The 23,775-nt window shown below is 28.0% G+C and overlaps 1 protein-coding gene across 2 annotated transcripts; it reads right to left on the reverse strand.

Moving 5' to 3' along the window:
* Positions 1-14,041: 14,041 nt before the first annotated feature.
* LOC114166820 (myosin-binding protein 7-like) lies at positions 14,042-18,825 on the reverse strand. 2 transcript variants are annotated; one of them, XM_028051661.1, is made up of 3 exons: positions 18,213-18,825; positions 15,712-17,030; positions 14,042-14,444 (listed from the first exon to the last, which is right to left on the reverse strand). In XM_028051661.1, exons 1-3 carry the CDS (start codon positions 18,256-18,258, stop codon positions 14,385-14,387), a joined length of 1,425 nt encoding a protein of 474 aa, XP_027907462.1. In that variant the 5' UTR covers positions 18,259-18,825; the 3' UTR covers positions 14,042-14,384. The 2 variants fall into 2 exon arrangements, with proteins under 2 accessions (XP_027907462.1, XP_027907461.1); XM_028051660.1 differs by having other exon boundaries at positions 17,607-18,825.
* Positions 18,826-23,775: the final 4,950 nt, after the last annotated feature.

Consider the following 23,775-nt stretch of genomic DNA (forward strand, 5'->3'; position numbering starts at 1 on the left):
TAATAATACACAGATGAGTTGCTCCCTATTTTCTCATTCTCTATTCTCTCTTGTTCTTCTCTTCTCTATTATTTGACTTCATTCTCTATGTTATTCGCTTTATTTCATAACACGTTATCAGCACGATGCTTCAACCAATTGAGGACTCGTGGAAGCTTTTTCTCTATAACGACAGTGCTCTGCGTGTCTCAATCCAGGCTCTTTCTAATCCTTTCTCAAATTATAATTTTAACTTATATTCTTCCTTTTGCGATAAGAATTGTTTAACTTTATCAATCTTCATCTCCGTCTTATTATTTTTATTTTTATTATGAAGGTGATTATTATGATTATTTTGATGATGATTATTATTATTATTAATATTATTATTTTATGTGATAGTTCTAAACACGCGGAACGTTGCAAAATTTGGATTTGTGACCCTTGATATTGCAAAGAAGAATTCCTTATATTGGATTTTAAATGTTGAAATACATTTAGACGCAATGGATATTGGGATACCATTAAATAAAGAAATAAAGCATCTAAGCAATTAATTTGCTCATGCGACAAAAATATTGTGAAAAAGGATTCACAAATATTATGAATTTATTTCATGCCTATGTATGGTTGGCTGGACAAAGCAATAAAGCTTTGATGAAAAATCATGAGATCCGCCTAATTTGCTCCATTCCCAGAAGTGAATGCAGCAATCAATATTATGAATTTATTTCATGCCTTTGTATGGCTGAACAAAGCAATGAGCTTTTGATAGAAAATCATGAAACCTGTCCAAATTGGTTCTGCTCCATTCCCAGAAGTGAATGCAGCAACATTGATCTATATTTTCTTGATCATGATCATGATATTGATTATGGACATGGTTATAAAGAAAATTTCAAAGACACATTCTGTCACCAGAAGTGGCACAATAATGTGAAAAAAAAAGGAAAAGAAAAATGTGAAAATATTGACAAAAAGATGAAGGTATATATTATCATTACGATGGTAAAGGCCATTTGAGTTGTACTTATTGTACACCAGAGCATCTTACAAATAATAGAGAAGATAAGACGACGTGTTGGAAGAGATAAATTTGCAAGATTCTTGGAAGATGAAAAGTTATTGGCATTTGACAATGTAAATGCTAGAAGATGAAAAGTTGTTTTTATTCTTGTTAACATTTTTTTTATTTTTGGAAGATGAAAAGTATAAAAAGCTTATTGAGTAAATATATATTCTTGGATAATTTATTAGGTCAAGATGTAATGAAGTGAATTTCCAATATATAATTACGTACGGAGAAGTTAATAAAATATAGGGTTACATGTCATTCGATATTAATATTAATACTAATATTAAAAATAAAATTTTCAAATAATTTTAAATTTTTTAAACAATTTAAATTCAGAAAGTCCAATTTAAATTAGAAAATCATGAATTAAAAATATCGTATATCCGAAAAATAAATTATGATATATAATAACGCTTTCATCTACTCATCTATTGTACATAAAAAATATAAAAACAGTAAGTTTCAAATTCAAATTCAGTTATTTAAACTTCAAATTCCAACCATGGACAATATAGACTACTAATTTAATAATTAAATGCACATTAGGCGATGGTGAAAGATGAGAAGTAAGTATGGCTAATTGAGAGATTTTGAAATGTTCACAAAGAGATTGAATTAAAAAAAATTAAATTAATATTAATTATAAGTTATAATACATTAAATCAATTAGGTTGTAAAAATATTTAAAGTGCAGTGTATCTGGATGAATTTGGTAGATGTGTTGAATTTGAACATGTAGATAACATTGCAATGTTTGGATGTGCATTGAATGCCACAAACCATCATTCTTAGTGTTGATATTTAATGTTGTAATAATTATTAATGCCAACGTCTTGGAATAGGTAAATTAATTCTTGAGAAAGTGAGAAGTTTTTTATTTGCGGTTATTGGTATAACTATTATTCATATTTAGAGAAATTCTTGATATTCTTTCTAACATCAATTCATTTTGTGGGAACATGCAAAGTAAAAAGTTATTCATAGTTAATGTTGTCAGAATCAAAAAAAACAAAAATGTGTTGAAAGTAGGTATTCCAAGTTGTAAAAACTTCTTTAGGAAGCTAAGTTAAAAATGACGTAATGCACAACTATATATGATAGTGCATTGAGACACCAAAAGTAATTGCTTTATTTATAATTAATAACTTGGAGGAACACAAGTTTCTTTATTTCAGAGTAATAAGAGATTGTTTCCTGGAAGATTAACTTTGAAAAATGTGAAAACTTTTCAACATTGTACAAAGCTTCTTCAAGAAGCTACGTAAAGTTTTACAAAATAAAAACATAATATGCTTTTTGCAGGAATGTTGATAAGTTATAATTATAAGATAGAAAATTATAATTATAAATTATAAATGATAATACAAAAGATTACTGTCAGAAGGATTTAATTATGGAGAGTATCACATTGAAACACATAAAATATTTACTTTCTTAATATGCCATAATTAGTGAGAAAGACATATCAGAAGAGGGAAAACTTTCTTAAATTTTGAGAAGCATGAGTTGCCAATGCATGGAATCCAATAAACACTATTTCTTTAATAAGTAATGATAGATAACTGGAGTAACATTGGAAGAATGAAAAGTTAATTTTGATTGTTGTTAATATTAATTACTTTCTTGGAAGAAGAAAAAGCTTCTTAAAGAAGCTACCTTAAACTTAAAAAAAAAAATCTTATGTTAGGTTGGTATTTTATGTAATAGATTTTTTTTTTGTGTGATAAATACTTTATATAATAAAAATAACTAAACTTAAATTTTAAAGTTCATTATTTATTATCAAAATTACAAATTCTAAAGAAATTTTTTGTGTGTAAACCATCATATATGTTGGAATACAAAAAAGGTTTATCATTGTTGCAAATTAAATTTCTTCATCATTTTCCAAATTATATTTAAAAAATTTTGAATTACAAAAAAAACCTAGTGTCAATGATACGACAGTTTTATGTGTCATTAACTGCATCAGTGAAATTAAAAATATTATTAAGTGCCATTTCAAAAGTAATTACTTTTCAAATTTTAAATACAAAGAGATTTCATGAGTTGGAATTGGAAAGGATTTCATAATACGAATCAATTTTGTAGTGTAATTGTAATTTTGAAATATGAAAAACATTAATGACGATAAAACATTTAATTTCTAATATTAATCTAATTTAATTTAATTTATTTAATTTGTAATATTTATTCAATTCAATTTAAATTAATTAATTAAATTTATAATAATTAATTTTACCCATTAATTTCATTCATAGATTTTTAGTTCATATTATTAAAGAATATAATGTGATACAAAAAATTCATATTATATGATATCTTTAAAAGTTGAACAATATTTTAAAAAGTTCTTATTATTTATTTTTTTCCATTAGTTTTATTAAAGTTCTTAACTAATTAATGACTTTTCCAAAAGTATATAAAATATAAAATAACAAAAAATGACAGGTTACTTGATATTTTTGAGAAGATAATAAACTACATATATTAAAACAATGCAATGGTAGATTATAAAGAACTTTTACATGCATGCTTGCTTTTCCACTCTCAACTTTAAAAATAACAGAACTGTTCTCCTTTAGTGAATGACAGACACAACATTTTTTCTAGCCACGACCTATCTTCATAGACGTTGTTGTTATCACCAAATTACGTTGGACTTCGCCTAGTGATCCATGGCGCATAATAGTTGAAAGTCCACTGTTGCGAAAATATCTCATTTTTTATTGCATATCGTGCAGTTACACGAGTTATTTAATAACAACGATTATGGTTAAATCAATAAATGTTAAAAAAAATTATTTTTAATAAAAAGTTATAGACTCGCACATATAAATACACTCAAATATAAATGCTCATTATGACTTTTCCAACAATCACAAATGTACAACCAACCTGATGGTTCACATTGATTGCATATCTTTGGCAATTAAAGAGAATTCCTGCACTTACACACAATTTATTAAAATTGATTGCGTAATAAATGATTAAATTAAATAAATTTTGTCAAATGAAACCTTTTGAATAGAAAAAAATAACTTTAGATACAATCATTATATAACATTTTTTAAATGAAACATTTCAAACAAACGTAATACATACATATTGTGATGTTGTGTTTTAGAAGAGGTAAAACTTGCAGAGAATAACTTTCTTGTCTTTTTTCAAATAGTTGATTCATCTAAAATAAAACCTTCATTCAACATACCAAAAAAGAAATACAAAAATTCTTACTTTGATCCGGCAAACAAAAGAACAAAAGTTTCTACCTTTGTTATATTCTTCAAACACTTCATCCATCTAGAAACTTGTACATCATTCATCTGAAAGAAAACCTACATTGATCACACAAAAAAAGCCATACATAAGTACTAAAATCTATTTGAAGAAGAAAATACTCTAGAGAAGAAGAAAAACTTCTATCTTGGTTGTATTCTTGAAACAGATCATCGATTTAGCAAAACCATCCTTCATGACAGAAAAAAAAAAAATCAACATTTGTTGTATTCTTCAAACAATTGATTCATCTAAAATAAAACCTTCATTCAATAAACCAAGAAACAAATACAAAAATACTTTGATCTGATAGACAAAAGAACAAAAGTTTCTACCTTTGCTATATTCTTCAAACACTTCATCCATCTAGAAACTTGTACATCATTCATCTGAAAGATAACCTTCATTGATCACAAAAAAAGCCATACATAAGTACTAAAATCTGTTTGAAGAAGAAAAGATTCCAGAGAAGAAGAAAAGCTTCTACCTTGGTTGTATTCTTGAAATAAATCATCAATCTTCCTTCATGACAGAAAAAAAGCCAACCTTTGTTGTATTCTTGAAATAGTTGATTCATCTGAAATAAAACCTTCATTCAACATACCAAGAAAAAAATACAAAAAACTTTGATCTGGCAGACAGAAGAACAAAAGTTTCTACCTTTGTTGTATTCTTCAAACACTTCATCTATCTAATAACTTGTATGTCATTCATATGAAAGAAAACTTTCATCGATCACAAAAATAAAGAGTCATACAAAAGTACTAAAATCTGTTTGAAGAATAATGGAATTAGATGGAAACATAAGATGAAAATAACCGAAAGCTGAGTAAAAATAAGATGAACTTCACATACCACTTTCATTCTGAAACCAAATAAATCAAATCTTGGTCGTGACCCATCTTCTACTCATTTCATTCATCTGAAAAAAAATGAAAAAAAATAAAATAAAAGTAAGTAGAGATGTGAAGATGTTAGTAAAAAACATCGAAAAAGCTGAAAAAAACCGAGATCTGGGTAAAAAGATAAATTGTTTGGTTGAGAAAGCTGAAAAAATTGAAATCTGGATAAAATATGAACTTTACATACCACTTTCATTCTGAAACCAAATAAATCAAATCTTGGTCATGACCCATCTTCTACTCATTTCACTCATCTGAAACAAAAATGAAAACAAAAATAAGTAGAGATGTGAAAATGTTAGTGAAAAACATCGAAAAGGCTTAACAAAACCGAGATCTGGGTAAGAAGATGAACTGTTTGCTTGAGAAAGCTGAAAAAAACCGAGATCTGGGTAAAAAGATGAACTGTTTGGTTGAGAAAGCTGAAAAAAACGAAATTTGAATAAAATATGAACTTTACATACCACTTTCATTCTGAAACCAAATAAATCAAATCTTGGTCGTGACCGATCTTCTACTCATTTCATTCATCTGGAAAAAAAAATGAAAACAAAAATAAAACAAAAATAAGTCGAGATATGAAATGTTAGTGAAAAACATCGAGAAAGTTGAACAAAACTGAGATCTGAGTAAGAAGATGAATGGTTTGCTTGAGAAAGCTTAAAAAAACCAAGATATAGGTAAAAGGGTAATAAGAAGATGAACTGTTTGCTTGAAAAATTTGAAAAAAACCGAGATCTGGGTAAAAAGATGAACTGTTTGGTTGAGAAAGCTGAAAAAAAAATTTGGATAAAATATGAACTTCACATACCACTTTCATTCTGAAACCAAATAAATCAAATCTTGGTCGTGATCCATCTTCTACTCATTTCATTCATCTGAAAAAAAAAAATGAAAACAAAAATAAGTAGAGATGTGAAGATGTTAGTGAAAAACATCGAGAAAGTTGAACAAAACCGAGATCTGGGTAAGAAGATGAACTGTTTGCTTGAGAAAGATGAACTGTTTGCTTGAGAAAGCTGAAAAAAACCGAGATCTGGGTAAAAAGATGAACTGTTTGGTTGAGAAAGCTGAAAAAAAAATGAAATCTGGATAAAATATGAACTTCACATACCTTTTTTTGTGTTCTTCACTGTAAACATAAGATCAAGCAAAGAAACCATTAGATCTCGGTAAAAAACATAAAGAACAATAACAGTTCGCTTGAGAAAGCAAAAAAAAAAAAGATATCCACAAAAAAATGGACAGATGAACGGCAAATCTCAGATGCATGTCTTTGTAAGCGTTAATTGAAGCCTGTAAACAAAAAAAATGATGAACAGAACAAAGCTCGGAAAAAAAGAAGATGAACTGGATCAAAAGAAGAAGATGAACAGAAGATGAGAAGGCGGTGCCAGAGAGAATGAGAAAGAGAGAGAAAGAAGAAAGAAGGCAGTCGCAGAGAGAATGAGAAAGAGAGAGAAAGAATTGAGACAGTGGAAGGTGAGAAGACCGAGGAAGAGAGAGAAAGAAATTTTAATTAAAAGTTTCGGATTTGAATTTCTTTTCCATTTTTTTTTCTAACTTCAAAATGCTGAGAGATTGACACATCAGCGTTTTTACCTTTTGTAGATAAAAATTTGAATTTAGAAGTAGGTCAGATATATTATTCAATTGAAAAACTTACCTTTTGTTAGTTCCCAATTGTATATAGTATTAGATTTGGTCCATATTTTTGTTGTTTTTGTTCAATTGTGTCCTCATTTTCCTTTTGTTTTCAATTAGATCATAGTTTTCGTCAAATTTTGGTCAATTTGGTCTTTTTGACTGAGGGTGTTTAAATAGTTAATGTTTTTCATCAGTACATGTCACGTGTCAGCTAGAGATGGCAAATAAACCCGTCCCCGCGGGTATTGCCCGAACTCGTCCCCATTTTGACGAGGAATCCTCACATTGATTGGGTATGGGTATGGGTATGAGGATGTACATATCCCCGCCATATCTCCGTCATCATTTAAATTATTAAAATATTTACAATAATTAAGTAACCCTATATATATATATATATTTTTTTTTTTTCAATTTTTTATTTCTTCTAATTATTTGGTTTGTCATGAAACGCATTCGTATCTCCAATATATTTTTCATCTTATCATAACATTTATGTGATTATGTTAAAATGATGTATGTCAATTAGAATTTTTTTTATGTCTCATATTTGAATATTTCTATTATCTTTTAATATTTTTATTTATTGTATATTTTCCTTTCACATGAGTATGTTTAATACTCTCAATTTAAGTATTTAATAGCATAAACCTTCCATTTACTAGCTAATATAAAAAAAAATTACTTATTTTTATTAATTTTTGCTTCATTTGAATAACTCTTTTGTTTCGCTAAAACAATTATTTCTCAAACGTTAAATATATATGTTGATATTTGAAAAGTGTTCTTAGATGTCTAAGGTATTTTTCATCTTATCATACCCTTAATTATACATTCGTTTTTCTTTGTGCGATTTCTTTCAATAGTTTCTAAGACATACATTTGTTAATTTTTAATATTTTTATTTGTTGTTTATTTTCATCATGTAGAATACTATTTCAGTATATTTTATCTATCTATTTTTTATTTTCTAACTCATTATATCAATCATACTATAATTTTTCACTATAATTGTATAAATAACTTTTATTTACTACAATATCAAAATTTAATGTAATTGTCATGAATATTTTTTTATCACCATCCAACATATATTGGAGTTCAAAAGATACAATATCCATGTTAAATTCTTTTATTATGTTTATTATTTGCTATTTGCGTCATTTTGATTAAGTGATGTATTATCATTTTTATTAGTGTATAAAAAAAGAGATTCATTATAATTTAAAAAATTTAAGTATACAAACATTAAAATATTTTTTAATTTTAATATTTGTTGTCCTTTAAATTTTTTTTAAAATATTTTTAAATTTTATCAACTATGTTTCATTAATGTTTGTAGTTTGCAAATTTAATAAATGTTTTAGTTCTCATGAAATTTTATTTGGTATTCCAATCTAAATTGTAAACAATTATAATTTATTTCAAAGTATTTGATATCGAATAAACAACCATCTCCTAATATTAAAAATTTGATAATATTATGCTTCCTTTACCGTAATTTTTTATTATTTTTTAAAAATTAATTAAAATTTATATTGAAGTAGTAAGGAAACGATACGGGTATGGGTACGAGATCAGTAGCGGACCTATGAAGTGACTAAGGGGGCCATGCCCACCCCCCCCCCCCCCCCCCACCCCAATTTTTTTATATCTATATAATTTTTATGTTATTTTAAATATTTTTTTTAAATTTAATATTTTTAATATTTTAATACTTTTTATATATCTATATCTATACAAAGGAAAAGATATTTTTTTCTTGTTTTTCATTTTACCTTTTAAATATATTTTTAAAAAAAATAATTATTTTATTTATATTATCTTTTAACTAATATTTTATTTAATTTAATTATTTTATTATTTAACTTTTTTTTAAATTTAATCACTCAAATTATAGTAAAATTATAAAATTATTTTTATTTAATTTTATAATTATAATAATAACAATAACAATAATTATAATTTTATTATTTTTTATTATCACAAAAAAGTAAATGTAATGTTTTCATTAGTTTGTATAAAAATTTTGAAATTATTCTTTTGATTCATTTTTTCGCTCAAAAATAGTAAGTTGGTCCTTCAGTTATTGTTAGTCTCAATTTGATACTGATTTTTTAAAAAATGATGCAATTTAGTAATTTTTTGTTAAATTTCTTGAATCAAATTAAGGTTTTTTCATCAAAATTGAAGTTGTAAATAAGGATGGTTTGTTTTATTGGTGTAATTGACATACTGATAATGTCAATTTTGATAAAAAAAATATGTGCTCTGCGCTTCAAGAAATTTAACGAAATGATCAAATTGCATCAATTTTTAAAAAATCGAGATCAAATCGAGAATAGAAAAAATTAGAAGACTAACTTGACATTTTTGGACGAAAAAATTGACAAAAAAAAGTAATTCAACTAAAATTTTGGCACCCCAAAATATTAGTTAAAGATCCGCCACTGTACGAGATTATACCTGTTACCCGGTGGGGATGGGGATAGGATAAAACTTTGATGCCTGTTGATTTTGGGTATGAGGATGGAGATGAATTTTTGTTATGAGGATGGGTATGGGATAGTGAAACCCGTCCTCGTCCCGCCCCGTTGCCATCCCTAGTGTCAGCTCTTGTTTTTTTTATTTTTTTATTTTAAAGAAATTGTCCACGTGTCAAGTCATAATTGTGTCATGTGTCAGTGTCAGTACCACGTGTCAGTTTATAGTTGTGTTACTTTGTTTTTCAATTTAGTGTCTATATTCGTTATTTTTGTTCAATTTAGTTCTTATATTTGCTATTAAGTATTTTTTTCTAAAATTGACATTTTTATTAATTATTTTTGAAATTCAATTATAAATTATTAAATTTAGTTATAAATATATTATAATTCTTAGATTTAATTGTTAAATAGAAAAAAATTATTTAAAATATTATTAAAATATAATTATTAAATGTTTCCTTCTAATATTTAAATTCTAAAATACCGATACTTTTAAAATTGATATTTAAAAATATTACAAATATTAAAAATATTTTAGAAAAGTAAATAAATATTTATAAAATTAACATTTTAGACCTTAATATTAAAAAGCAATAAAAATATTAAATATTTTAGATTTAAATGTCAATTTTACAAATATTAATATATATTTTAAAACATTTAATAATTACATTTTAATAATATTTTAAATAATTATATTCTATTTAACAATTGAATCTAAGAATTATATTCAATTAATAAATAAATATAATAATTTATAATTGAATTTCAGAAGTGATTAATAATAATGTCAATTTTAAAACTAAATATATAATATTAATAAAAATTAAATTTGGTCTCAATTTGAAAGGGAAAAAATTGTTTCATTTTAACAAAAATTAAGACTAAATTAAACAAAAATAACGAATATAAAGACTGAATTAAACAAAATAACGAATATTATGACTAAATTGAACAAAAAAATAATACAATTACAAACTAACAATTGACACTAATATTGGGACGTGACACAACTGCGACTTGACACGTGGACAATTTTTTGAAATTAAAATAAATTCAAAAAACGTGACATTTAGTGTTCAAAAATGTTAACTATTTAATCATTGTTAGTAAAAATGACCAAATTAACCAAAATTTGATGAAAATGAACCTAATTGACCACAAAATAAAAATAATATAATTATTATTGCACCCCAACCAAAAAAAAATAACATAAAAAAACAGTACCATTTTGCAATTTGAGATATCCTAACAGAAATGACAAAATTGGAACAAATTTTCAAAAATAAGACCCAATTGGGATGACTTAAATCTAAAGGACCCAATTGAGATTTTTTTTAACGAAAACAAGAACATTTTGTATGATTAATATCAAAAGTCTTTATATTCACTTGATGCGTTATAAAATCAAAATAGGTAAATTTTTCTCAACTCACTTGATTAAGTTTAAGAATAATTTTGACATTAAAAATGATGATTTGAAAGATAAATTATAAAAAAAAATGATTAAAGAAAATAACTCTTCCTCTTTAACTTTACAATTTTCTTATAACTCCAACCTTCAAGTAAAAAAATGAAAAAAAACGTATAAAGGTTTCTACAAAAAGAGTCCAAGAAGAAAAAAAGATTTAAAAACCCACCAACTAAGAGCTTTCAAAGTGCATTAGATAGGTGTCATAAATTTTAGGTTAAAATATTTTTTGGTCTTAATTTTCGTCAAGTTTTTTTTAAATAAATCCTAATTTTGGTTTTGTGTTCAAATAGATCCTAATTTTCGTCAATTTTGTTCAATTTAGTCCTTTTCTGCTAACACCGTTTAAATCATTAACGACCATGAACAGTAACTGTCACATGTCACTTTGTGGTTTTTTTGAATTATTTATTTATTTTTTAATTTTTTTAAATGTACACGTGTCAACACAATAGCATGCCACGTGTCGCTTCGTGATTTTTTTGAATTTTTTTTATTTTTTTTTGAATTTTTTTAAAATTTTTATAATTGTCCACGTGTCAACCCAGTAGTGTGGCACGTATCAAAGTCAATGTTCTATATTCAATTTGGTCTCAATATTTGTCATTTTTGTTCAATTATGTTTCAATTTTTGTTAACATTAACCAATTTGGTCCCTCTCCAAATTAAAACCAAATTTAATTTTTATATTAAAATTCAAATTTTTTATTAAATATTTTTATATAATATATTAAAACTCACATCATTATAACTTTAATATAAAAATTAAATTTGATCACATCTTTGATAGGGACAAAATTGGTCAATTTTAAACAAAAATTGGGACTAAATTGAACAAAAATAACAAATATAGGGACCAAATTGAATATAAAACATTGATTTTGACACGTGGCACACTACTGGGTTGACACGTGGACATTTATAAAATTTTTTTTAAAAAAAATCACGAAGTGACACGTGGCACAGTACTGTGTTGACACATGTACATTTAAAAAAAATTTAAAAAAATTCAAAAAAAATTCAAAAAATTCAAAAAAACCACGAAGTGACACGTGGCAATCACTGTTCATAACCATTAATGATTTAAATGGTATTAGCAAAAAAAGACCCAATTGAACAAAATTGACGAAAATTAGGACTTATTTGAACACAAAACCAAAATTAGGACTTATTTAAAAAAAACTTGACGAAAATTATTTAAAAAAACTTGACAAAAATTGAAAAAAAAAATATTTTAACCTAAATTTTATTACAGAATATGATAGAAGCGATAATATATAATATAGAAGATCCGTACTATAATTTCCCTAATATAATTATTATTGCACCCCAACCAAAAAAAAAATAACATAAAAAAACGGTACCATTTTGCAATTTGAGATATTCTAGCAGTAAGCAACAAACGAGGAAAACGCGTCAATCTTTACATGAACCAAAGTGCATATTAAAATGCGACAAAATTAGAATCTATCTTATGTTGACCAGTGCGAGACCACTAGGGTCACGTCACGGAATCGACTTCTAACAAACTATTGTTAATTAGTGAACCTAATCAGAATTTGTTAATTAATGAACCTAGTCAGAACAGAGCAGGATCAATAATTGAAGAATTAAAATAAGATATTCATAATATATATATATATATATATATATATATATATATTCTCATTTATTACTGGAAATTCATTTTTATGATAAAATAATAAAATTATTGTTATTAAAATTATAAGGGTTAAATATGTTTTTGGTCCCTCAAGTTTCAGCGAAATTTGGAATTAGTCCCTCATCAAAACTTTTGACCAATTTAGTCCTTTATCTTTCAAAATGCGTGAATTTAGTCCTTTTAACCAAATTTTGTTAAGTTTATATGACGTTTGAAGCGTATTTCATGATAGTATTTAAGTTAACATTGAAGCAAAAATGTGTCAAACAGTATAAATAATTTAAATACTATCATGAAATGCGCTTGAAATGTTAGATAAACTTAACAAAATTTGGTTAAAAGGACTAAATTCATGCATTTTGGAAGATGAAGGACTAAATTGGTCAAAAGTTTTGATGAGGGACTAAACCCAAATTTCGCTCAAACTTGAGGGACCAAAAACATATTTAACCCAAATTATAAAAATAAATATATATAATTTTTATAATTTTACTGAAAATAAATTTTATTTATTCTGTAAGTAATTCTTTATAATAGACAATTATTTTAATTTAAAAAATAGTTAAATAAAAAATAGTTAAATCTAAAACAAAATAGTAAAATAATTATTTTAATTTAAAAAAGTTATTATTCAAAAGATAAAATGAAAAGAAAATATATACACTTAAAGAAAAAACCTTATATAACAAAACAGAAATATATTTTAATATAACTATAATTATAAAAATTAAAAACGCTTTTAGAAGATTATCATTGGTTTTTTAAAAATTTTAAATTTATCAATTAAATCAAAACTATAATGTAAACTGATAAGTATAATTAAGACATAATTAACAAAAAATATAATAAATAAGTTCCAACTTAATTATTAAAAAAATATATAACAGTTGAACTTTCATTACGTTCTTACAAAAAATTTATAAACATATATTTAAAAAAAAAATGAAAACATTTAAATTAGTTAATTGTAAGAATTTAAAAAGAAGATAAAATTTACCTATTCAAATGCTTATATTTAAAACATTATCTAAAAATAAAAAAACTTGTATAAGATTTAGTAAAAACTCATGTATTGTGTAATCAATATTATACTATCAAACTAATATTTCATTATTAAATAAATTTTAAAACATTATCTACAAATCAAAAAACTTGTTGTATAAGATGTAGTAACAACTCATGTATATAATAAATATTATACTATCAAATTAATATTTCATTATTAAATAAATTAAGAAAAAATTACCTTTTTTTTTTCTTTCAAAATTTACAGAATAAGTAAAAAAATAAGTATTATCTTTTTGTTTTGAATAAAATCTTCATTCATTAACTATAGCCTTCTATTTTATTATTTTTCCAAGAAAAATCACATTTTCCATTCTCAGCTCTTTCATCTGTATATAAATAAAATCTCCAAAGTTTTTATGGCAATGTTCTTTCATTTAAATACTCCTAACATCACTTTCATAAAAAAGAAAAAAAAAAAGCAAAATCTACCACACACAAGCACATAATCATTACCACCACACAATCAATATCAATGCATTAAAAAATGAAATCAATAATTCATTCATAAGCTTCCCTGTATCCTCCATACACATGAAGAATACCTCAAGCACAAGAACAAAGAAAGAAAATGTTATATACAGTTCACATTCCAACACTTGAGCCAAGTTTAAGGCAGAAAACAGAACTCAAGGAGCAATAGATTCCAAAAAAATGTACTTTATTTTAACTACATTATTTAGCCTAGAGGACTATGAAATGGTTTATTTACATGCTAAAAGAGCATATAACTAAAAGAACTATGATAAGGTAAAAGAAGTGCAGCAAAATTCTAGTAGCTACCAGAGATGTTTCAGTAACAATGCACCTTCATGACTTAGCTGTTTTCAGCTGCCTCCAAACTCACACTTTGGCTGCGTCTTTTCCTCAAGCTCGCCTAAAATGAAGGGTGTAATCAGCATTGGTCACAAAGCAACACAAAATATCTAGTGCTTGCATTATGAACAGTCACAAAACATCAATCACAAATGCAAGAAATGTGAAAGGAATATTCTTAAAATATAAAGGATTATATACTTTAAGATACTTAGATATTTGTAAAAAGGAGTGTAATTATGCAAATCCAAATTAAGATCATACTTCTTGGACATTTTGAAAATAGACAGATTATGCATCATAATAGATTACGTCTTGTTGTCTATTGATAGAACTAGCACTGTCAATTACATTCTGTTTTCGAAATCATCCAAAAGAGGACAATTTCCATTTTTGATTTACCAATAGACAATGCTTCTATCTATCTATCTGCATAATACATGCTTGTATGACTCACATAGCTGTTTTTGGATTTTCATAACCTTTTTAAGCATAGGTGAAGCATCTACCAATTTAAAGTATAAAAGTGGGTGCAAATCTCACCTTACAAGTCAATTTTGTAAGATTGAGTTAGGCTTAAAGTTTATTTCTTAACATAATTTAACAGTATTAGTATTGGATTAGGACATGATGAAATAAATCAAAGAATCAATCTTTATAGATTATCTCCTACCAAAATCTATTTTGGATATGAATTGAAATACAAGAAAGTAACATTGCAAACAAAATTTCCTCAATGTGGAGTAACTACAGCTTTTGAGTTAGACCTTCTTCATGACTATCCTATTGGGTGTGGAGGAGTGAATGATTAAGGAGAACTGGAAGAAAGGTGTTCGGTAAGAAATAACAGATACACTTGATAACAGAAACTAAAGAAAGAACTTAAGCCATAAAGCTAACTGCATTGGGAACACACCAAAATCAGCAAATTTCTAGTCATCTCTTACGAACTCATTACATTAAGATAAATTTAACACAACATCAACAATACACAAAGTAAAACCAAAGTTCTTTTGATTACCACAACTATTTTTAGATAAAATTGTCTAAGTTACCAAGCCTGACCCAAACATACTGTACAATCATTCCCTTTATCATCAAATATGAGAATTTGAGCTTGAAATTGAAAAGCTCTACAATCAAGAGCAGATCTACCTTAACAAATGATAGACCACTACATTGTTGTGTCCATATATTGAATTTGTATTTGCAGAGTCATGTTAAATTCAAGCAAATCTTTTATCATTTGTCTCATAGCAAAGAAGCATATTGAACCATTGTAAGCTAGAAAGCAAGAATGATGAACACAACAACCATATAAGTTATACCTTAGATGAGGAAGGGGGCAAGGAAGCCCCACGGGAAGGGCTTCTCATATGTTTAATCTTCTTGAGATTGTTTGCAATATCCTCCAAAAGCTTCAACTGCCCTTTTAAACTTTCTCCATTTTCTTGGAAGGAAGATAGTTTTTTCTTTCCATGTTTGATCCTCCTCAACCTTTCTCCAAGAATTTCAATCTCATTGCCAATCCTTATCTTCTCATTTTCAACTGCACTTGAAGAATCACTTCCATAATCGTAAGTTGAATTGCATCTTGAATATGACAGCTGACTGGAGGAGGAGGGGCCATCAACACTATTACCATTTTCAATCTTATTTATCCTTCGACGACTTCGGAATGCATCACTGTTCCGTACTTTTAGACTTCCATATTCAAGATACCTATTTGTGATTTCACTTGTAACACTACACAATGAGGAGGTACTTAACTTTTCATTTTCCTCTTCCCTTTGTTCCGCGTTGTCTTCAATGACATTGACACCAAGAACATCCGGATCAGTATCATAAAAGAACCTACGCAGTTTGTCATTCATTTGAGCCCTCTGTTCTGTGCTTTTCTCCACTTCTTCTCCATCTTCTGAACTGACGGAAGCCTGTGCAACCATATAACTTGAGGAAATATCTGTTATTTCATCTTTCTTGAAAAATGATACGGTGCTCCTCTCTTCATATGTTTCAACTGAAATTGGAGCCATTTGTCCACATTGATCACGTTGCACCATTTCCTTGCCGCATGATATGTTGCTTTGATCTTCATTCGTTTCAACTGAAATTGGAGGCCTTTGTCCACCTTGATCACGTTGCACCAGTGCCTTACCATATGATTGATCACTTCCTTTTGCCTCCATCTGCCTATAAGCTTCAAGTTCCTCTTCCAAAAAGTGATTCTCTCTCTCCCTTCTTATAAGGATCTCTTGCAGAATCTCCATCTCCTCTTCATCATAAGCAACTCTTTCTTCTATCATCCTCTGGTTTTGCCTCATTTCCATTTCCATTGATGCCTTCTGCTCCTGCAGGCGCAATATCATAGCCATGGTTTCATCCGCAGCAGTAGCAGATGAAGCTCTCTCCTTCTCTAACTCAAGGTAAAGAGCAGTGTAGGCCGCTTTCTCTTCCTCAAGTGCATTTTCTAACATCTTGAAACGGTCTTCATCATTACCATCAATCTGGACATTGCCACACACATTATCCATGTAGTGTTCCAATGTTAATAAACGTTTGTCCTGGCCTGGACTATCAACCATCGATCCATTAAATTCATAACTATGAGTATCCAAATCATGGTAAGTTTGATCATCTTCGACTCCTAAATAGAAGGATGGCAAAACAGAACAAGTCAAAAACCAATATCAAGTATGTATAGAATCATAGAAATATATATATATATATATATATATATATATATATATATATATATATATATATATATATATATATATATATATATATATGTGTGTGTGTGTGTGTAATAAATAGGTCTTCAACAACAGTATAAGATTCAACTTGTTACTTCATAGTAATCCTAGGACAAGCATTCGTTTTTTTTTTTTTATCGGCAAATGTTTGTTGTTAGCATTTTATTAGTGGGAAAGTTGAACCCACAATCTCTCCCATACTCTCTTCCAAACTCACCAAACCCATCATTTATCTCCCAAATGTTAGAGAGAGAAGTTGAACCCAGAATCTCTCCCTCCCTTCCCTAGGACAAGCATTCGTGATTATAAGCACAAGATGCTAACCTTGATAGTTTGCAAGAATCATCAGTATGTTAAAATATGGAAAGTGTTATAACATATATTAGAGACTACAAATTCACACCAACATGTTAATTTATCTCAAACCGTCAAATGGACAATAGTTATGCCTGAAACATCAGACTTACCAACTATACTAACTCCTTTCCCTGAAGTAGGACTCGTGGTTGTATTGGTTTTACCTCTAACTACACTGTCATCAAAAGGCGACAAATGAGTGAGGACAACATCAGATTGCAGATTATCTAAAGGAACAGCTGAAGAGACATTCCCAGGATCAGAACTACCCCTCCTCCGGCTACGAATTCCAGACCTTCGTTTCATACTCATGGTCTTCTTCCCCTTGGCATTACACGCATTTTCCCTATCAACTAAGGGAAGAAAACGCGGACTGGAACATGAACTGCAAGAAGCCTCACCATCCAACTCAACAACCCTATGATTATTTGTTCTCTCAGCAACCACTTTATCATTGGCACAGCATGAATGACCGTGAACCCAAACCAAATCAAAAGGGAACCTTTTAATCGCCATAACTTGAATGGAACATATCTTCCTTGAAGGCCATTCAACAAGCAGTTTATGCACACAGAAACGGCTATTCCTATACCCAAAAATCCCTTTGCAGGGACAAGGCAAAAGAAGACCACAAATTCTAAACCATTTGGACGCAAAGAAAACAAAAGCTGAACAACACAACAAGAAATAAGCTAAAGCAAGGTCAATAAAAGCACCAATAAGCCCTCCCAACGTCCAATAGTGAGTCTCCCGCGAAGCCATCTTCCTCTAAAGTGCTCAGAAAGACCATCACATGTAACACAAGAAACAACACACGTAACACACAATACCCACCAAGCAAAATCCAAAATTCTCACCGACCCTTATCCCAAAATTCCAGATTTAAAGCATCCATGAGACGACAAAGGTGTGTTGATCAAAGGGTTCGGATCAAAGCAGGTGGTAGAACAACTTGAAGAAAAAGGCAAAAGCACACAAGAAACTCAAAATCATGATTTGGAGAAACCAATAATCCAAACCCAATTGCAGTTCAACCCTTTGGTTATTTTTCTTCCTAAATTTTGAGGAAAATGCATAGCGGGTTGGTGCCTTCGCGGTAACCAAAAAAGTAACAAGGGATCAAAAGTGGTACTTTCAGAGAAAGAATTTAAAAAGGAAAATTTTAAAATAACAATAATTAAAGAAAAGAAGACCCAGAAAGGAATCAAGGATAATGGTGAAGATGATTAAATGGGGAATTATGAGATTGGCATGTCATAAATCTTCTTTGAAAAATAGTTTATTATTGCAACCAACGAAGTTGCATCTGATTTCTTCATTGTTGGTGGGACAGAAAAGAACTGCCAGAGACAGGAGAAGGCCCCACAGGAAAGAGACGACGTCGTTTGTTACACTCCCAAACTTGCCACGGGGGTGTTTTATATTGTTGTCATTTGCTTAGCCTTAGCCCACGTTTTGGTTTTGCTTTTTGTTTTATATTTTAACACAATCATTATATTCATAGTTATTAAAGTAATCTTTAAAAATAGTTCTATGCATTTGATGTAAATATAAGTGGTTGTTAGATGCTCTTGTAAAATCTCCTCATTAATTTTATAATATATTATTTAGATTTGTTTATATTTTTTAATTTAATCTCGCCTGACTACACGTTATTTTTTAAATCAATTAATTAATTAATAGTTGTTTTTTTTATCTCTAACAATATAAAAAAGAGGATTCGTTCTTTTGTATCTACATTTCACAGTATAATTTTATCCTTTATAGTATAATTATTTATTAAATTTTTTAAAATTAATAATTATTTTTACTTATTTTCTATAAAACTGTTTTTCTTTTTTTCTTTTTTTTATTCATCAACAATTAATTTCTCTATTCATTTTACTTTATTTTTAATAAATATAAATTTATTTTATATATTAACTTAATAATATTACATTATTATCACCTATTAATATACTATTATTTATATCTAAAAAATGCGTACACACATATCGTACATGTGTGGAGGCCAGTACCGTATAAGTGTTTTTGATATAAATATATACAATATAAAAATTATTGGTGCGTTTTTTATGTAATAACTTTTGTTTTTGGAGTAGAATTTTTATTTTCGAATTTGTTAATAGTTGTTGTTTATTACACTTACATGATTATAAGTTAAGATAATATGAAAAAAATAAATCTTTATATTTTGTTTGTAAAGCGAATTTTTTATTGTGAACACTTTTTATTAGACAGAGTATAAAGACTTATTTTATAAATTTAATGGAAAAATATTTTAATGATAAATAAAATATATAAATAAGATTATTTTATTTTATTTTTTAAATATTTTATCTCTCTAGATGTTATAATTGTTTTTTTATCTAATTAGAGTATACAATGTAAGAGATGATAAAATTTATAGCAATATAATGGATTCAAAATTTGGTTTTGATTAAGTTTTTCTCCTTTCCTCGTATCTTAGTTTTTTTTTTCTTTGTTTTCTAGGAGTTGATTATTATTTTTTTATGTCCCTTGTGTGATTTAAGCTAAAAAAATGAATATTGGTCAGTGTAGATTATCGTTGATTTTTTTCATAAGACCTGTCAATAAGATTAGTATCAAAGATAGACAATTGTTATTAGAGGAATGTAATATTCATTTATTTTGTTAATTGAGTATAATAATGATGTTATTGAGAAATGAGTATATTTTGATGAGAGTATATATTGATGAGAATGGATTGAGTTTACATAGGTAGAAGCATATTGGAGGATATTTATAGGATTATGTATCTCTTGAAGTTGAGGTTGAATTTTTGTATCGATTATTTGATTTAATTTTTGAATAAATGAAGATTTTTTTTCATGGATATTAGAAATGATATTTGTCATACCAAAGTTCAATAAATTTCAAGTTGTTTTGATTAAGTACTTATAATAAAGTATTAAATGTGTATTTATAAGTATTTGATCAAGTTAGACACAAGTATTTCATATGTTAAACAAACATCCAATATCTTATGTTTGTATAACACTTTTTCATAAGTAAAATGTTTGAATAATCGATAAAGATATGTATTTTTTAGTATTTAGAGTAAATGTTGAACATTTTAAATGTTTATTTTATATGTGAAAATAATGTTGGCTTCTTTATTTTTATAAGAAAATCCTGCAAATAGATCAATATGTCAAAGGTCTTTTAGAGAACATGTTTAAAGTTGTTCCACGCCAACAACTCCTCTGACTCGTAAGAATGTCAAAACCAAAAAGACTATCAATCTTGTGTGCTCTTTTTCTTACTTTGTTTAAGAAAAAATTGTATAACCTATGCCTAATAAATCATATCATGTACGAGATTTTTACTTGAAGATTTGCATTTAGTGTTATATGCATAATTTTTAATGCATGTCCAAACTTGAACATAGACAAACAATAGTTGAAGAAGATTTTAAGTCACAAAAACTCCAAAAAAGATTTGCAACGATTCTTTTCTTCTCATCACGTATATATAAAAGATTTATTTGAAGAAGAAAGGTTGTCAACAATCATGATGATAAGAAGGATAACAAAGCTCTTGTAATCTTTAGTAATCCTTAAGTTTTAGTTTGTGAGTATGAATGTTATTGTCTTTGCTAGCAAATAAAACATTATTTTTAATCTTATATGTCTTATGATGTTGCCCTTTTTAAGTTAGCAAACCTATAACCATTTAAATCACATTATAAACAAAGCTTTTAGCTTGAAACGACCACACGTTAAAAGAATACTTAATATTTAGATATGAGTGATTGTGCTCCAAATAATACCTAGACTTAATCAATAGTGGTTGCAGTCCAAATAATACTCAATGTTTAGTCAAAAGTGACTAAATCCAAAGAGTACTCATCTTATATCTTGCAATATTAGTCTACCAGCAGAACTTGATTATTTGTATCAATAACTAGACTTAGTTCGAGTTTTCAAACGAATCAATATAAAAATATCTAGTGTAAATCTCTATGTATCCTTATCTATTTAAATTGCACATTATTAATTTGCAATCAACCAAAGAGTGTGAGTTTTGTTGATGATTTTTTAAAAGTGTTTTTTACCATGTGTTTGTTAACTCAAAGTTGCACTAACGATCTTTATCAAACACTACTTTTATGAAAAAAAAATTTAAAATATGTTTGTCAAGTTAAAACTTTGCCTAATCATTATTATTATACCTTGATTTGAGAAATTGTTCAAAATTCTTAAATATACAACTTGATTCTTCCTTCTATTGTATTTAATATGTTCTGACAATCGGTATCAAAGCTCGATCGTTAAAGGGTTAAATGTCTTGCATTGACTGGAGGAAAGATCCAACACATGGATGGTATAGAAAGGCATCTCATTGTAAATGGAGCATCCCTCAGAAAGCCACCAACAATTTTAGTGAAAGGCTACCCTTACTAGAACGATGAGATAAAGACGTACATCAAGTCCACACATTCTCAATTATGGACAATCATAATCAAATGAAATCTAAGACTACTTGAAAATTAACTATGAAAGAAACGAGGATGTTTAGTTAAGGAAAACTACCACCCTCGTATGCCAATATAAGTCTTTCACCATGAAGATGATGGGTCTGTAAATGGCTATATTTGGAAGAATGTGTATTCTTCTAAAAGGGTTAAAAACTTTAGGGCAAAACTTCTCTAAAGCTTTTATGAACATGAAGTTGTTAGATAACATGTAAAATGTTTGGGAACCTAAAACCATTTTCATCTAGAAGGCATGGGACTTGAAAAAACTCATATGGGATGAGCTTCAGAGCGCATGAGGTGCATGTAAGATTTGCCTAAAAGAAAATCCAACTCAAAAAGAGGGAAACTAAAGCTTTGAAAGCTCTAGAGGAGGTGAATCATACTTTCAAGGTTGAGTTAAAACTCTCAAATGGTGAGGAAATATCTAGGATGTTAAGAAAGTTTAAGCAAATGTTTAAACAAAAAGATTAAGACAATGAAAAATTTTCCAATAAAAAGAAAGAAAGGTAATCAAGAGGTCATATGTTATGAATGCATGAAACCAGGCCACATGAAGACAAAGTGCCTCAAGCTCAAGAGAAATCCAAGATTCAAAAAGAGAAGTTTAATGGCTATGTCAGAAGACTCATGGCAAGCACAAAGAATGAAGTAACTTTGAACCTTAATCTTTCTTTTGAAACTTCATCTTACTCATCATATTCATCATATGATTAAACGATAAGAAAGATCTTTCTTATGAAGATCTTCTAGAAAGTTATAACCGAATCTTTGAGATTTGAACAATATTTGAAATGAAAACAAATATTTGAAGTTTTAACATTTGAAAATGAAAAGCTCAAGGATAATTAGTTATCAATGAAAAAATGTCATGCTTAGAATAAACTCACATTACAAAATGTAGAGAAGATAATATATCTTAAAAGTAAAACATTGGTGTACTATACCTAGACAGACCAAGGTAACTGCACGGCCAAGATCGCCTAGGTATAGCCCTACAAATAAAATCAGTACATGAGTAACCAGTTAAGAAGGATCACATAGCGGCCCAAGCCGCCTACTATAAAGGATAGTACATAATAACAAGTTGCTAACTCCAAACTTAGAATATCACAAATAGGGCCCCTAGTATCAATAACCCTAACACAGGACTTGGGCTTGGCCCAGGCCCATCTAGGCTCCGAACGTTGGTCGAGCACAACTGGGATGGCCCAGCCCATAAGGATGGCAGACATAATTAATAATTCTATAAATACGCGTGGACCCCAACAATTAAGAGGTACATTTTCATTAATTCCCTAATATGAGATTTGACTTCTGAAGATCCCTTTGTTGACTTGATCGTCGGAGCCCTCTCCGCAGATAACCCCTTAAGGGTCTGGACTGCCTACTTTAGGAGATTACATGTACAAGCCAAGAAGGAGCCGACTCGAGAGGTCAAGGATTGAGGTAAGGAATTATTTGTGCTCTCTAATCTCTCTTATTTGTTCTCCACATGAACAATTGTGAAAGTGATTTCTCAAAATTCTTGGGAGTTGTAAAGTTTTTAATCTTATTTTTTTTCACAACACTAAACATGCCATAAAAGATGGGCGCACAATCTCTCTTGCAAGATGTAAGGCAACAACAAAGGCAAAATAGCCTTCAGAGGGACAAACCAATAAAGATTATCAAATGTAGAAGATTTTATTTTGTATAAATCTATATGTTAGAGAGTCAGACACAACAAGGACATCAAACGCAGTAAAGTCATTATATGTTGTGAAAGGATCAAATGTAAA

Source organism: Vigna unguiculata, chromosome 10, assembly GCF_004118075.2.
Source record: "Vigna unguiculata cultivar IT97K-499-35 chromosome 10, ASM411807v1, whole genome shotgun sequence".
NCBI classification, from domain to species: domain Eukaryota; kingdom Viridiplantae; phylum Streptophyta; class Magnoliopsida; order Fabales; family Fabaceae; genus Vigna; species Vigna unguiculata.